Below are 16,268 nucleotides of genomic sequence, written 5' to 3' on the forward strand. Positions count from 1 at the left end.
CCCCTGCGCCCGCGCTCCTGGCGCTCGCTCTCGGTCCCTGCGGCCGCGCGGCGCGGGGTGACAGGCGGCCGTGTTGTGGTGCGGAGGGCGCACGTGCGGCGGCGTGTGCGCCGGGCTGTCAGCCCCGGCGCCGGGGGCGGCGGGCGCCTGTCAGCGCGGAGCCTCCAGGCCCGCCCGCGCCCCGCCGCACGGGACCGGCCTCCGGGCGGCCGCGGCTTCGGCGAAGCTGGGAGCGCAGATGTGCGGCTCTCAACTCTTTCACGTGATTTCATTGTTAACTTTGTCCTCGGGTTCCGTTCCCGTCCGGTGGGAGCCGCCGACTCCCCGTCGGCAAGCCGCGGGCTGGTGCCGTTGCAAGTTTCTGAAGTTTCTCTCCCTTTAAAAATAGAGCGCGAAGAGGCGTTCGCGGGGAGGTGGGGGGGATGGAGGTCGGGGAAGGACTGCCGGAGGCGAGCTGCACTTTCTCTCCGGCCGCCGGGGTACTTTCCTGTAGTTAAAGCTCAGGTCTGCAGGCGCTTCGCTTGCTGAAGACCTGAAGACCCGTGCGCAGCCCGGCCCGAGAGACCGCGGGTGACTGTCCTTCGTTCTCTCACCTGTGAGGTTAAGCAGCCAGGACGGGCTCAGCGTCTGCAACTCGGGCTGAAGCCTCTCATTTCATTGTAGCGTTAATGCCTCCGTAATGCACCCACTCCGAGTAGTACCATGATTTCTGTCCTCTCGAGACTCTCACCACGGTGAAGCTGAGTTCTTCCCTCGGGGGACTGCTTTTCAGTAAGCTAATTTAGAAAAGAAGTCTTGGCTCAGGTTTGCGTGTTTCCTTCAGCCTTTTCTTTCTTATCAGAGTTAGTAATACTATCAGTTTCTTCATATCTGTTAGTTTTCCTTTTGATTTTAGAGGCACTCGGAAGAACGATTACTGTGGGAGCCATTTTTCTAGGATGTTTATGTTGTAAAGTGCTCCTCAGAGTACGAGGAGTTCTAAAAAACATTTAGGTAAAGGTAAATTTATTTTTGGAAGCAAAGAAGTTATTAGATTCGGAATTCATTATTTTGGTGATTTTCAAAAAGATTTGTATCTGCCAGATTCTTTTGTCTGAAAGAATACTGACTTTGATCCTGGAGAGGCAACGTATGTGTGTGTGTGTACATACATAGATGTGTGTGTGTATACGTATACGTTGGTGTCTTATTCATTGATGTTCATTTCAGGACAGCAATCTTGAATCTTTAGAGGTCGTCTTCTCTTTAGACTACAGACAGGCAATACATTTTTTTCCTGTGCTGTACATTTGATATGTAGTGTGTACATTTGAACCCAGTGATTCTGGGCCATTCTCATTTCTAGTTGCTGTGTCTGTAGATTGGTTATGAACATTTTGACAGTTGTTGGACTCTCTCCAGTATATTGACTGTTACTAGGAGAAGCTTATCAGCATGTGATTCCTAAAATTTGAAGGAAATTGGAATTTAAAAAAATTCTTTGAACACTTTTCGCACTTGACTATTTTCAGAATGTTAATTTTGTTTCCACTTGGAATGTTGAAAGTAATATCATACTTAAAATGTGAACTTGGTTTGTGGAAGTTGTATTTGTTTCTTTTACTATATGCAATAGTTAAAATTTTCTCAATGGTTTTCTGTCCATCTTATTGACTGTTTTCATCCAGTCTGAATGTCTGGAATTTTGAAAGATGAAAGTTTCACTCTTACTTTAATTGCAGGATTCTTTCTGCTAATCTAGATACTTGTTGAAGTGCTGAATAGTTTCTTGGAGAAAGATGTCAAGGAAGAGTTTCAATTCATAGACTGGTGAGCAGAGATTGTGGAGGGCAGAATAGCCAGCACCCCTCTGGTTAGTTGTAGCCTAAGGTCATTCACAGTGCATCTCGTCTTGTTTCCTCATTGTATCCTAATTTTTAATCTTTTTTTCCTTTTCTTCGTTTTTCCAGTGGTTTACATACATGATCGTTTTGGAATGTTGATAGAAACATGATCAAACTCCTACAGGTGCTCAGTGAACACTGTTTTGAGTGCTTTAAAGACTAGGATGTTTCAGTTCCAGTGTATTTATAAAATGGGCCTTGATAGGAAACTGACCTTGTTTTAATTGTTTTCCAGGCATAAGATGCACATTTTTCTGCTGGGGATGAGATGTTCTTGAGTTCTTACAACTTTATGAACAGACCCATGTGTGGTGCTATTGAGAAGTTTGTTGAGAAGTTTGAAGATATTTCAGATAACAGGTTGTTTTGGTTTCTAAAGTAAAAGTGGGGAGGCACTCTGTTTTGTGAAAGGAGGAAGGACTCAGGCCAGAAAACTTGTATGCTATGGTTAACTGGTTCCCAGCCTCCGGGAATGTTGTTTTCCATGGTGTAAAACTTACTCAGCATCAGGATAAGGGATAACGACTCTATGGATATACAGAATCCTTCACCATGGTAAAACTCGCCAACCCGCTGTATACGGAGTGGATTTTGGAGGCCATCAAAAAAGTGAAGAAGCAAAAACAGCGTCCTTCAGAAGAAAGGATATGCAATGCAGTGTCTTCATCCCATGGCTTGGATCGTAAAACTGTTTTAGAACAATTGGAGTTGAGTGTCAAAGATGGAACAATTTTGAAAGTCTCAAATAAAGGACTCAATTCCTATAAAGATCCTGATAATCCTGGGCGAATAGCACTTCCTAAACCTCGAAACCATGGAAAAGTGGATAATAAACAAAATGTAGACTGGAATAAACTGATCAAGCGGGCAGTCGAGGGCTTGGCAGAGTCCGGTGGCTCAACTTTGAAAAGCATTGAACGTTTTTTGAAAGGTCAGAAGGATGTGTCTGCATTGTTTGGAGGCGGTGCTGCCTCTGGCTTTCACCAGCAGTTACGATTGGCTATTAAACGCGCCGTTGGCCACGGCAGACTCCTTAAAGATGGACCTCTTTATCGGCTCAACACTAAAGCAACCAATGTGGATGGGAAAGAGAGTTGTGAGTCTCTTTCTTCTTTACCTCCAGTGTCACTCCTTCCACATGAAAAGGATAAGGTAAGAATGGCCTATGCATCAGTGTTCGCAGAGCTGATGATACAGCATGCTACAAAGCCACATTTCTAGGAAGTTGAATAGAAGTTACAGTTGGTGTTTGGGGCCTTTTGTGGAATAATCACCTCCTGTTTTTTATTGGTGAATTCTAGGTGTGAGAACTCAGTAGATGCTAATTGTTCTGATACTTTGACATATTTGATGCCTAAGATTCAAAGTGTAGAGTATTGCTCTGCCTAAAAGAACATACCTAGATTAGAATTAAAAAGTAGCACACAACTTTAAACCTGTTACATAAAAGTTCTTATAATACTTTATTGCTGAAGTTGATGAGCAGCCAAATGCTGGAGACTCTAAGAACCTGTCTTCTTTCTTTTTTCCGTTTTGATGCCGATTACTAGACAGGAATGAGACCGATTATCCTGACCATAGTAGTGGCTAAGCAGATTTAGCAATTCTTAGTTTTGCTCTTTGTATTCTAACTTTTGGTCATGCTTTATTTTTTTGCATATGATGAAGTCCTAAACATTATTATTTACGACAGGTGTAACTGCATGCATCAGGAATACAGTAGCCTATGTTCCTAAAGTTCTGGGGAGTCCGGAGTCTTGATACTCAAATGGTATACTTTACTGTGCTGTGTGTTTTATGCCATTATTTTGTACCGTTGAAAGTATGTCTTCTTAACAGTCAATCTTGGCCCTTAAATAGATATTTGAGGATGAGGAGAGTTTTGTTAGCAGCTCCTTTGTACGTTGACCTGGTGTCTTAGCTGTGAATTTATTTCAGGTGTTCTGAATTGTGGTTCTGTGGGGAGTGGCTGTACTTTAAGTTGTTGCACACCTTACTGTACACCAGTAACATCATCGTCATTGCTTAAGATCATGGAGGCTACTTCTAGGGTGTTAAGATTCTAAAGTTGACATTGAATGTATTTTAAAATATTTGAGATTTGATCTAAATTCATTGAAGTTAGTAACCCACCAGTAGATTTTTGTTTAAATAGCAACTGAAAATGAACAGGTTTTTTTTTTTTTTGGATGCAGGTGTTAGAGATCTATTTTAAGGTTCAGTTTTCCCTGTGAACTTTGAAATAGAAGCATTATCTTACTGTTACTACCCTTAAAATGATTCTGATGGAGTCATGGATTAATAGGCAATCCCATTCATAACATGGTTCTGTATCATTGGAGCATTTATTAAGGGTATAGTATTGAAAATTCAAGGTGGACAAGTAACTGAAATACTTTATTCTGCAGTTCAGTGCTGTAAGGACTTATCTGTAAGAACTGTTTCTTGATCACATGGCTGAAATGAAATACAAGGATTCCAACAACTGTTATCAGGTGTCTACAGGTTTAGTGCGTGGAAACAGGAAATAATTTAAAGTTTAGAATGAATTCAGTGTCATATCTGTGAATTGGGTATTATAAATTTTTGTTAGAACACCTGGGTGCTTGTGTTTATTATAATTTCCCTTGCTTGAATTAGATATTTTAATTTTTAAAAATAGTAGCCATACATAAAATGTCAGTAGTGCATATTTTTTAAAGTTAGTCAATGTAGTACAGTGTAGGACTAAACTGAGTCCTGTCACCCTAGGATTTTACTTTTTTTTTTTTTAAATTTTATTTATTTATTTTTGGCTGTGTTGGCTCTTCGTTGCTGCACGTGGGCTTTCTCTAGTTGCGGCGAGTGGGGGCTACTCTTGGTTGCGGTGCGCAGGCTTCTCATTATGGTGGCTTCTCTTGTTGTGGAGCACGGGCTCTAGGCACACGGGCTTCAGTAGTTGTGGCTCACCGGCTCAGTAGTTGTAGCTCGCAGGCTCTAGAGCGCAGGCTCAGTAGTAGTTGTGGCACACGGGCTTAGTTGCTCCGTGGCATGTGACATCTTCCCAGACCAGGGCTCGAACCCGTGTCTGGGGAGGTCCCGCTAGGATTTTACTTTTGAAAGGGACTTTTAAGAACCATCTAATCCAGCAATCCTTATTTTGCAGCTGAGCCTGAGACGTTTGCATTAAAAAAATGTTTAAACCAGTAGAGATCTGCTGGCTTGCTTTGGTTAGGAACATCTCTTTGGTTTATATAACTTTAATATACAGTATTGTTAACCAAAGTAACTAAACTTGGAAAAGTTGTGTTTCGTTGAGTAGACTTTTGTATATTTGTACTGGTCTAATTGGGAAACAAACTTATGATAGTATCCACAAAATTAGAGTTGATGAGATCTGTTATATATTTTTGAATGGAGTCTTATTTTCAGTGGTTAAGTTTTGTGCATGACTTTCCCCAAAGATATGAAAAGCTCACATTAAAAATCATAATACAGTAAACTCTAGGGCAAGGAATTATTCCTCCTATGAACTGATTACGTTTGTTCCTTTTGTTGTATTTAACTACTTTCCTCTTTTTTTAAAAAAAACAAAACTGTCCAATCATTCCCCATTTGGAATTGATTGATTTGCTGTTATGAAAACCTAGATATTCTTTAAAAAAATTATCCAGATTATATTTGACAGGGGTGGAGAAAGGAAAGTGTAGGCTAGAAGTAGTTTCACTTTTAGGGCATTAATTAATTCAGCAAATAGTTACTGAGCACTTACTGTGGGCCAGGTGCTCTGCTTGGAGCTGTGGTGGCCTTACCTGCTCTGGAGTGCATGTGTACCTACTGGTCTGCTCAGGTGTGGGTGAGAGATGAAGTTCAGGGACTATGGAGCAGCCTGAGTACGTTTTTCTTTTTTCTATACGGTTCTAACTTTTATTGTGATTATTAACCTTTGGAAGGAACTGTACATTAACTTTTCAGCCACTGAGTGGTTTTTGTTTTGCTGTTTTTGGTGAGATAGCTGTACAGAAATATTTTTAAGAGTTTTTGTGAAGACACTTGAACTTAAGTGTGTTTTCACTTGATGGAGAATCTGGAGATACTGTGATTTAAAAGTTTTATCCATGTTATAAGGGAGATTTGCTGTACTAACTTTAGGTTGTTGTAGTTTATGGTGAGTTTATTTAACTTAATGATGTATTTATACTATATGCCAGATGTTACTTTACAGCCAGGCATATATTAACTCATTTAATCCTCAAATAACTCAATGAGATAGGTACTGTTGTTTTACAGATGGAGAAACTGAGGCGTAAAAGAGGTTCAGTAACTTGTCCGAGTCACAAAGGTATTAGGTGACAGAGCTAGGTTTTGAACTTGGGCATTCTGGCTCCAGAGTCTTTGTGACAGCGATACCTACTGCCTCTTGGGAGTTGTTGGGTATAATGCCTGTCACCGCATTCAAGTACACAATAGTAAATGTTCTTGGTGTTAACTTGAAGGCACATTCTCTGATTATAAAAGGACATGTCCCGCCCCCCCCGCCCCCCCCCGTTCCCATTTCACTGACTGCGTCCCTTTTTTCTCTTTCTGTCATAGAATGAATTCTAAAATTGACTTTGAACCAGCACTAAGAACGTATCAGAAACCAGAGATTATGAATAATCTAGTTTTGTATACCTGAGGTCCATAAATTAAAAAAACAGTTTGGTCTACATGACTTTTTTTTTTTCTTAAAGATATTTTCTGTGTTTCATTTTCCTTTCAGATGTCACTGAAGTCTTCTGATTTGTAGTTTGGGATTGGTTGCATGGCTGTAATAGAGTGCTTTCATTTGGGACAAAATGTTGCTTTCCCTTGAATTATAGGATATGGGTGAGGGTGATAGTGTGTAACTAGCTTAAATAACAATGTCCTCCTTGCAAATTTCTCTTTTTTTTGAAATACAGATATTACTGTAAGATAATTTGTTCATTTACTTCATTTATTCATTATTTATTCAGTAAGCATTTAGGCGTCTACCATGAACAGTGCATTTAGGGTTTAGGTCCTGTTGGGGATTAAGGCATAGAAATGTGAAATAACTTTTTTGCAACGTTTGTTTAGCTTATGAAATATAACTTAGTTTTTTGCATTCACTATATATATATATTTTTGGTAACAATTAGGTATTGTGAATCTCTGAGAAAGAATGAGATGTTTCTTGGGTGAGGCTAATTATTTGAGATTCTAATGGTCCATTAAAAGAATTACTTTGGACACTGAGTCTCCATTTCCCTTTCAGGCATAATTTTCACCTTCATTTCAAATTTCTGGGTTCATTTTACACAAAGAATAATTTACTTGAATATCTAAAGCTTATGTTCCATATTACTAGTACAGAAAACTATACGCTTACGGTAATCAGCCACATCAGGAAAGTGTTGTTAGTCTGTGGAGTATTGTGGAACAGAATTATATTTTGCTGAAGCATTCCACTTGGGAAAGGAAGAGAAGATATTGTCAACTAATGTTATTGTTTAGCTTATTACCCATTAGGTTATTAATGTTATTATTTAGGTGACTTGGAGCAGAAAGATCAAGTGATAAATACTAGCCTTCTAATATAAGTTATATCACAATTCAGTAAACTCTTAGTGCAGTCCAGATTATTTTGTGTTACTGGAACTTGGCATTTTAAATTCATAGAATAAAAGGGGCTTTGACAGGAACTTTGGTATTTGATGTAGAGATGCTGATTAGAATGGAAATATGTTTTCAGGTTACGAGAGTTAAGAATGATAGTTTTGATTTAGCTATTTGGAAATGGCATTTATTGTAAAATTGTTTCACATGTTATGTGTTAGAACAGTGATATGATAAAATTGTTTATAAATGTAAGCTTGGTAATGTTGTTTTCAGATATTTTGTTGCTATCATACTTTATAGTAATTGTCCATGCTATTAAATTCAGGGGTGTGTTGACTGCTTGGCAGAATGATTGTCTATTTAAAAAAAAAAAACACAGGCACACCAAAAAACTGCAAAGCAAAGGTGCTACAGAAAAGTTGAGAAGAGATACATAGTAGTAAAAAGTGGAAGAAGTTCTCAATTTAAAAATCCTTATGAGAGCATGCAAGGAAGTGTATTTCATAGTAAAATTATTGGGAAACTTTTTAAGTTGCAAGTTTTAATTCTTACATCATGGGGGAAGGAATGGAGGATAATGCCAACTGTATCAGTCTTTAAGTGAAGAAGGATTATTTTAGTGAAAATTGTCCTAACCTCATGTAGTTGACTTTATTTTTCAAGTAATGGCAAGGATACAGCGACATGAATATTGTAGATTTTGTAATGTCACCGAGTTTGCAACTGATTGATCTCAATAGTTATATTTTCTTACATTATAATTAATTACATTAATTATAATTACAATAATTGTACATTTCTTACATCATTGTTTATACCATTTTTTGGTGACTCTTAAATATCCTGGGTCCTGAGGAGAAACTGGCTAGAAATAAAAATTTGTTACTAACAAGTCATTGAGGTGGATTAAATATAAACGTGGTTAATATAAACTGACTTCGTCTCAGCAGACTTGTCCTATTTAAAAAAAAAAACAGAACAGAAATTTAAAAATAACTCAGGCAGAGATATGTTTGTAATGCAATATTTATTTAAATACAATCAATTGTACAGATATTTTAAAAAATTTTATTTTTGGCTGTGTTGGGTTTTCATTGCTGCGTGCAGGCTCTAGTTGCGGCGAGCGGGGGCTACTCTTCGTTGTGGTGTGCGGGCTTCTCATTGCGGTGGCTTCTCTTGTTGCAGGGCACAGGCTCTAGGCACGCAGGCTTCAGTAGTTGTGGCGCATGGGCTTAGTTGCTCCGCGGCATGTGGGATCTTCCTGGACCAGGGCTCGAACCCATGTCCCCTGCATTGGCAGGCGGATTCTTAACCACTGCGCCACCAGGGAAGTCCCTGTACAGATACTTTTTTGGTCTTCTAGTTAGCCTTTGAGCTATGTGTGCTTTGGTAGTTTTCAGTCCATGACACACCCTGAAAGAAAACTTGAGCTACTAAAGCAACCTTTGATTTAGCCATTGCTGATCAAACTTCTGTACCCAGCCAGTGCACACAACCTAAACATTTTTCTTAGAGTTACAGTTGCTAACACTTTACCCCTTCTTGGGCTAACTTCTTGTAAATTGATGAAATAAAGGGAAGAAATTAACGAAGACATCAGATAGTACTACAAATTGCTTCTAACCTCTTTCTTTATCCTGTATCAGGAGGCCAAGGGAATGTAAGCAGTTGCTTGTAGAAACCTATTAATAGCTAACATTTGTTAAGGCCTAACAGTGTGTTGGGCACTGTTCTGAGTACTTTCTTATTGAAGTCTCAAAAGAACTTTACATGGTTAAGTTTTATAGGCATGATATATTTATATAATAGCTATTTAATAATACAAGTTTTTATTATGGCTTCTTATAAAATGCCAAATGGAAAATAAATATATGCAAAATACATTATTTTCTTATTCTGCTGCCTGTTTTTTATTCAGTTCATTCGGACACATGGGCCAGCACTTTTTTACATTGTACTTAACTGTTAATACTATGAAAGCAAATAGATAACAGGAACTGTGCGATGAATCTGGGGAAAGAAATATTGTATCATTCCAGGTTTCTTGAGGTAAGAATCTCCTTCACAGATATTTCTTCCCTTTCTATTTAGAATACTGGATAAAGTATATTTACACTGACGTGTTTCTTAGATATGTGAGAGGACTGAATCTGGGTGCCAAGTTTGCTGGTTAAGCTAGAGTTAAAAATGTTGTTTCTAGTGAACTGGGAAATGTTTTTTAAAATTATAATATTGAATACTTTTCATGCTCTGATTTGAAATTTTTTAAAGAACCAAGTAAATGTTACATATAGGGATTAATTAAGAGCCTCAGTCTGGTAAAGTTGTTTACCAGTTGGCTACTCAGGGGTGGAGTCAGTTCATAAAGAATCTGCAGCAGATGAATTAAGCCAGTAGCCACTTCACCCTTCTGCTTTTCCCAGCTGGAGTAGGATTAGGACTCATTCAGCTGCAGCTGGTTCCCAGGAAAATCTAGGCTGTTTCTTCTGGTTTTCTCCTTTTGACAGGAAAGTCAAAGTTCCCAACAGATGGCTTTCATCAGCACTGTACATAACTCTGTAAATTCAAGTCAAAAGAATTACTTTCAACTTTATTAAGGAACAGGTGAAGAAACAGTTCGTAGTATGGCCCTATTTGGTTTAGGGTTGAAATTAAGCATAGAGATTATAGGAGTGTAGCATTTAGATTTGCAGAATGCCATTCTGGGTCAAAATAGTTTTTAACTGCTAGCAATTAAAGAAAAAGACCTGCTAAGAAAAAATAAGTCTGGCTGTAGTGTTGAGTAAGGTATATTTTTTGATTACAGTATATTTTATATATTTATTTATATTTTATATGTTTTATGTTAATATTTTATATTAAAGTGTACATTTTTATTAAGGTATGTAATTTTTATTTTGGATTATTCTTACAAAGCATAGATACATTCTTAGAAAAAATAAAGGGTAGAATCATCTCCATTTTGTAGAACTTGTAGCCAGTAGCAATCTTGGATAAAAATGATTCTAATCTTATTTCACAAATAGAGAAACTGAGGGTCAGAGAGATTTGAGTGTCTTGCTTAATGCCCCACAGCAAGTTAATTGCGTCTGGGAGAAGTGGTCGGGCCCTTCTCGGTTCTGTGCTTTTTTCGTTAGGCTGTAGTACTGTCTTACAGTTTTAGAGAGCAACGAGTATAAAATAACATTGTTAGAAATCTCTTCCTTAATGGAAACCATAGGATGAACCCTGGTGTAGAGAATTTTGGTGGTTTTTGTAAACCACAAATATGTAAATCTGCTTGTTTCGGTGTTTGAAGACTCCAGAAAGTCGAAACAGTTTTTTGTTTTGTTTTGTTTTTGGAAAAGACTGCTTTCTTATGACCCAAACTAGAGGAATTAGAAAGTTTTCTTCTGTTTTAGCTAAATATTAGGAGAACATGTTAAACTACCCTAATGCTGGGAGATAAAGTACTCCTTGAGTTTTGAAAAAAATGTCCACTTCCAGTTAAGTCTAATTTTCAGAAAGTCTACAACTCATGATGTCCGCGTGATTTGGGTAATTGGTTTGAACTTAAAATATTTAAGACGGAGATAGAAAGGTACAAGCCTTTATATTAATTAATGAAGTAATTCTCATTAAAGGCATTAAATATGGGTGGCCTAGGAGTGTACAGTTCATCACTCATTGTTATGTATACATAGTATCTTGGTTCTGGGTGAGTTTGTTAATACCAGTATACAAACCTTACAGGGAAGGCAACAGACAACAGGTCATGTTTGTCTTTTTTGGTCTTTATGACTAACCGTTCATCTCTGCATTACTTTTAACTTTTACTTTGTTGTAAAACTTAGCAAATAGACTAGGAAGTGGCAAATAAAGGTTAAGATTGGGGACAGTTATAAAATAATTGGATAGAGTAGTATGGCACTATTTGGTTTAGGGTTAAACTAAGCATAGAGATTATAGGAGTGTAGCATTTAGATTTGCAGTAGGTGGTTTTAAGATTATTGGTAAAACTTGTTAAGGAGAAAGTGACTGCTGTAGAAAGACAATCAGGAGACTAAAAAACTTAAAACCTTTGTATATGTGAAAGAAGACAGCTGATTCCTTTACCTTTTGTGCAGAAGAGGTAGAGTCCATGTACGTGAGATTATTACCGTGCTTTTACTGTAGGCTGCCTTTTCCTCCAGGGAGTTGTGAACTGTAGTTGACCTAGAGAGCTCTTGTTCAGTGTTGGTTTTCAGTTCTTTCTGCTTAGTACAGTGCAGGTTTGTCTTTTTTCTTAGTCATTGGCTACAGCGAAGCATTTACCTCCTGAGTTTTCTAGAACCTATAACAGAACTCTTGGAAACATTATTACATTTTTGGGTGTGTGTTGAGTATGATGCTGTGTTTTAATAGTTTCCTAACTTTTCTATTCAGGACATCTTTAAATATCTGACGTAGGGTTTAGATCCTCTTTCACCATTTTCCTGCTTTAGTTATTTCATTTCTTCTCATGCCAGTCTGTTTTCCTTTAATTCTCTAACATAAAGCTAAAGTCCTGTTCTTTCTAAAGCAGTGGTTCTCGACACTAAATCCACTTTAGAATTACCTGAGGAGCCTTAAAAAATAACCACCAAGCCAATTAGACTCCAACAGTGGGGCCCAGATTTCAGTTTGTTTATTTGTTTGTTTGTTGAAGTCTCCATGTGCATCTGATATGCAACTAGGGTTGAGAACCCCTGCTCTAGCGCTTCGAACCAACATGTCCTGTGGTGGGAACTGGCTGAGGGAGTCAGGGGACAGAATTGCCTAGGGATTGAAATTCAGATACAGGAAACAGCACATTTCATACCTACTCTCATGAACGCACTTTGAACCCAGGACAGGGTACCTCTGGAAACCTGAATTTTGTTCTACTCCGTGACCATAACTGCCTTAATTTTCCACTTTTCTCTTTTCACTCTTGCTGCACCTGCTCTTTTATCTCATCAAGGTTTCCCATAGGGAATGTAGTTCAAAGAAGGTCCCCTGTGTGATTCTGACGCCCCTCCTATCCCCCCATGAATGCTTTTCTTCTAATTGCATGGCCTTACGGTTTATCATTGCAGTTACTCACTTTACTCCTGCATCTAATTGGCAAACCCCAACCTTGAAATTAAGCCAACCATCCTCTCCCTGCTCCTCTGTGAGACTCGATCATTTTGAAGAAAATGGCACAAACCCACTGGTAGGGTGCCACTTGCAAGTTTGTGGCCTCAAATCTCAGCTCTGTCTTCTGCTTGGGGATGTACGTCTGTGTCTGTAGTCTGTTTTCTCTGCAGCAGTTCAATATTCCCTCCAACCCTTTTGCCTCTCTCATTTTCAGCAGATACTCCTGTATTCTGCTTCATAGAGAGAAGAGAATCTCTCTGACCATATGAGCTCATCCAGCTTTACCCTTCCCACACTACCCTGAATATATTTGTACTTACTTTTACCCCCTTTACTACCCCTTCAGAGGACGTAAAAGAAGTGTCTAGGGGTAATATCTCTGTTTATGTGCAGGATCCTTTTCTTTCCATCAAGTGTTCCAGTCTTTTCACTCTTTGCCCCTTAGCATGGAGAAGTCTCTCCCATCAAGTCAGAATAGACGCAACACTGCTCCAGATTCTTCTCTCCATCTATACCCTGTCTCCTTTCCTTCGTTTTGAAACTTCTTGGAAAAAAGTCTACAGTTGTTCCAGATCTGTTGCAATCTGGCCTTTGGCCCTAACACTGTCTGAAACAGCTCTTGTGGACAGTTTTCAGTCTTTATCTTACCTGACCTCTCAGCAGCACTTAGCATGTGTTTACTCTTCTCTCTTCCCTTGACCTCTGGGATAATTCTTTCCTAGGTCTTCCCCCACTCCTCCCATCTTTCTGATGATTCATTTTCAGTTTACTGACTTTTTATCTTTTGCCTGTAGCTTACATGTTAGATTCCCTAAGGTTCTGTTCTTTGTCTACTTATTGTGTTAACCTTCCTGAGTTATCTCCAGACGTACCTTCTCTATACTGATGACTCTAAATTCATATCTTAAACCAAATCTCTCTTTTGAGCTCTGGACTTATATATCTCACTGTGTAGTGTAGTGTCTTATCTCAGTCACTTCAAATTCATGATGACCCAGAAGGAGTTTATCACCCTCCTTCAGCTTGCTCTTTTGATTTTTTACTGTGGTGAGAGGCATTGCCATTGACTCTGATTCCTAAAACAGGAACTTTGGTGCCATCTTCTATGCCTCGCTTGCACCTCTTTTGGATTCAGTTCTAGTCCATCCCCAGTCTTTTCTACTGCTTTAACATCTCTATTAATGAGCCCTTTCTCCATTCTAGCTGCTACTCTCTTGGTGCAGGTCCTCATTGTTTCTCTCCTGACTTAAGTGTAGTAGCTTCCTCACTGTTTTTCCTTCCTCCAGTATCATCTCCTTCTGGTTCACATTATTGCCAAGAATGATCTTATCAAGAAGCAGTTAAGAACACAGGCTCAAGAACCAGACCATCCAGGTTTGCATCCCATGTTGGTACTACTTGCCTTATGACCTTGGGTAATTTGCTTAATCTTTCTTTGCCACGTTTCTTTTTATAGAATGGGGATAATACAGTACCTCTCTCATAATGAAGTAGTGAAGATTTAACGGGTTAATGTAATGTACATCAGTGTTGTCTAATAGAGCTTTGTATGATGGTGGAATGTTTTATACCTGTACTCAAAGCAGTAGCCACTAGCCATATGTGGCTCTTGAGCTCATGAAGTATGGCTGGTTGACTGTAGAACTTAAATTAAAATTTTATTTAATTGTAACTTAAGTGAAATAGCCACATATGACTAGCAGCTATTGCATTGAGCTACACATAAGTCTAGTGCTCTGTAAATGTTACGTATTACCATCTTTCTAAAATAAACTCTGCTTAAGATCCTTCAGTGCCAAATTCTGTGGCATCATATATATGATTTTTAACCCCCTACTTTACCTCCCATGTTGCTCCAAATTGTCTTCTGCTACTGCTTCATGAGCCCTCTGTGTTTCACTATACCAGTGATTCTCAAAGTGTGGTCCTAGGACCAGAAGTAGCAGTAATGTCACTGGAAAACTTGTTTGAAGTGCGTATTTTTGGGCCATATTCCATGCCTACTGAATCACAAACTGGGGGTGGGGTCCAGCAATTTGTATGTTAATAAGCCCCCCATTGATTCTGATGCATGCTGAGGTTTGCACATTCCAAACTACTTGGAGTTCCTCAGGTCTACCTTGTTTTCTCTTGCTCCTTTGTTTTCGTCCCATCTGGAATCCTTTCTCTCTTCTTTACCAGTTAGCTCTTATTTAACCTTGAAGACTTAGCCTAGGCGTATCCTTTATTTCTTCCTTGTCACCCATCCTGCTTCCAGGCTGACTTAGAGAGCTCTCTTCAAGCCCCTGATATCCTGAACACCCCTCCTTCATAGCCCATTTTACACTGTATTGATAGTGAACTTAGGATCTGGTTTTTCATCTTTATACCCTGTCTATCTAATAACGCAGTGTCTGGTGCTTTGCAAGTTATTTATGGAACATCTTCCAGGTACCAGCACAGTGATTACGTCCTGAGTGAAGAAGATACAGTCCTGTAATTAACACACACAGTGATAAGTGCTCTGATGGGCTGAAACAGAGTGCTGTGGAAACCCAGAAGAGGGGGTGGGGAAAGTTAGGGAAGCCTTCTCAGAGGAAGTCACATGTGAGAGGTTAGAAAATGGGGAAGCAGATGGGTGGGGTGGGAAAGAGAGCGGTTCCTGCAGAAGGAACAGCATGTACAAAGACCTAGAAGCAAAACATTGTGGGCCCATAATAAATGTTTAATTGAATATGAATAAAAAAGTCACATGTTTAACTTTTAGGTTTTGGTTTTGAAGTCGCTACTCTCCCTAGTAAACTTTAGTTAGCATTTTATGTTTCTGTATTTTATAAGCAGCTTTTGTATTTGATATCATGCTTTCTTTGAGCTGCTGATTAAAGGTATGATAGGGTAACCTCCAAGCCAGCAGGATACATTTATCTTTTTTCTTTCTTCCTTCCTGGTTTTTTTTTTTTTTTTTTTGCCTTTTTATGGTAGAAGAAAGAATTTATCTGAAGAATTATCCTTCAGAGTGAGTAACACATCGGTGGTAGCAGAGGTAAACAGCATTCCTTTCACTGCATAAGAATAGGCCAAGATTTTAAGCAGGCAACTTCAAATTTAGGACATTGACAAAGCATATCATGAGGAGGGCTGAAAGGCAGCCAGCATGACAGTCACCACTGGTCACTTCTGTAGCCCCGCTCTGTGTTGGCCCTTTTTGCCCTTGTTGCTGCCATCCTTGGCTTCTTGTTGCTCTCATTTACCCTCCATTATAAGCGCATCAAGGCCTTGGTTAATGTGCTATGTAAGCTCCCTTTTTCATAGCTGTTGAATACCCACTTTATCTATGTACGTTTTAGTAGAAACTCACCTTTTACTCTCTCTGAATGTTCTACAGGTGGGTTGGCTCCATCATCTACTAACTGTGAAGAAAGTTAAAAATACACAATTTTGTTTCTGATAACTTCAGCTACGCGGAGAACTCAACTTCAGCCAAGAAAGCTAGAGAAGGAGAAAGGGAAATAGTCTTTCCCCCCCAAACTTTGTATGAGTGGTAATAACATACTCTGAAGTGTTGCACAGATTAAAAAGAATTTTGCTTTCATACATATTATTTTTGACATAGTACTTGTAGTAAGGTAGGCAGTCCAAGTGCTATGGTGGCCAGGTTTTGCTTATGCAGAATTGTATGGTTAGTTA

The 16,268-nt window shown here is 38.9% G+C and overlaps 1 protein-coding gene across 3 annotated transcripts in view; it reads left to right on the plus strand.

Moving 5' to 3' along the window:
• The window catches only part of KAT6A (lysine acetyltransferase 6A), a 110,377-nt gene that overhangs the window by 617 nt on the left and 93,492 nt on the right, over nt 1–16,268 (plus strand). For all 3 annotated transcript variants that reach the window (XM_029226246.1, XM_029226248.1, XM_029226247.1), the window contains exon 2: nt 2,119–3,035. In XM_029226246.1, coding sequence (XP_029082079.1) covers nt 2,436–3,035 — 600 coding nt within the window. In that variant the 5' untranslated portion in view covers nt 2,119–2,435. The remainder of the gene's footprint in view (nt 1–2,118; nt 3,036–16,268) is intronic.

Source organism: Monodon monoceros, unplaced genomic scaffold, assembly GCF_005190385.1.
Source record: "Monodon monoceros isolate NGI ecotype Baffin Bay Population unplaced genomic scaffold, NGI_Narwhal_1 Super_Scaffold_17, whole genome shotgun sequence".
In the NCBI taxonomy this organism is placed as follows: Eukaryota; Metazoa; Chordata; class Mammalia; order Artiodactyla; family Monodontidae; genus Monodon; species Monodon monoceros.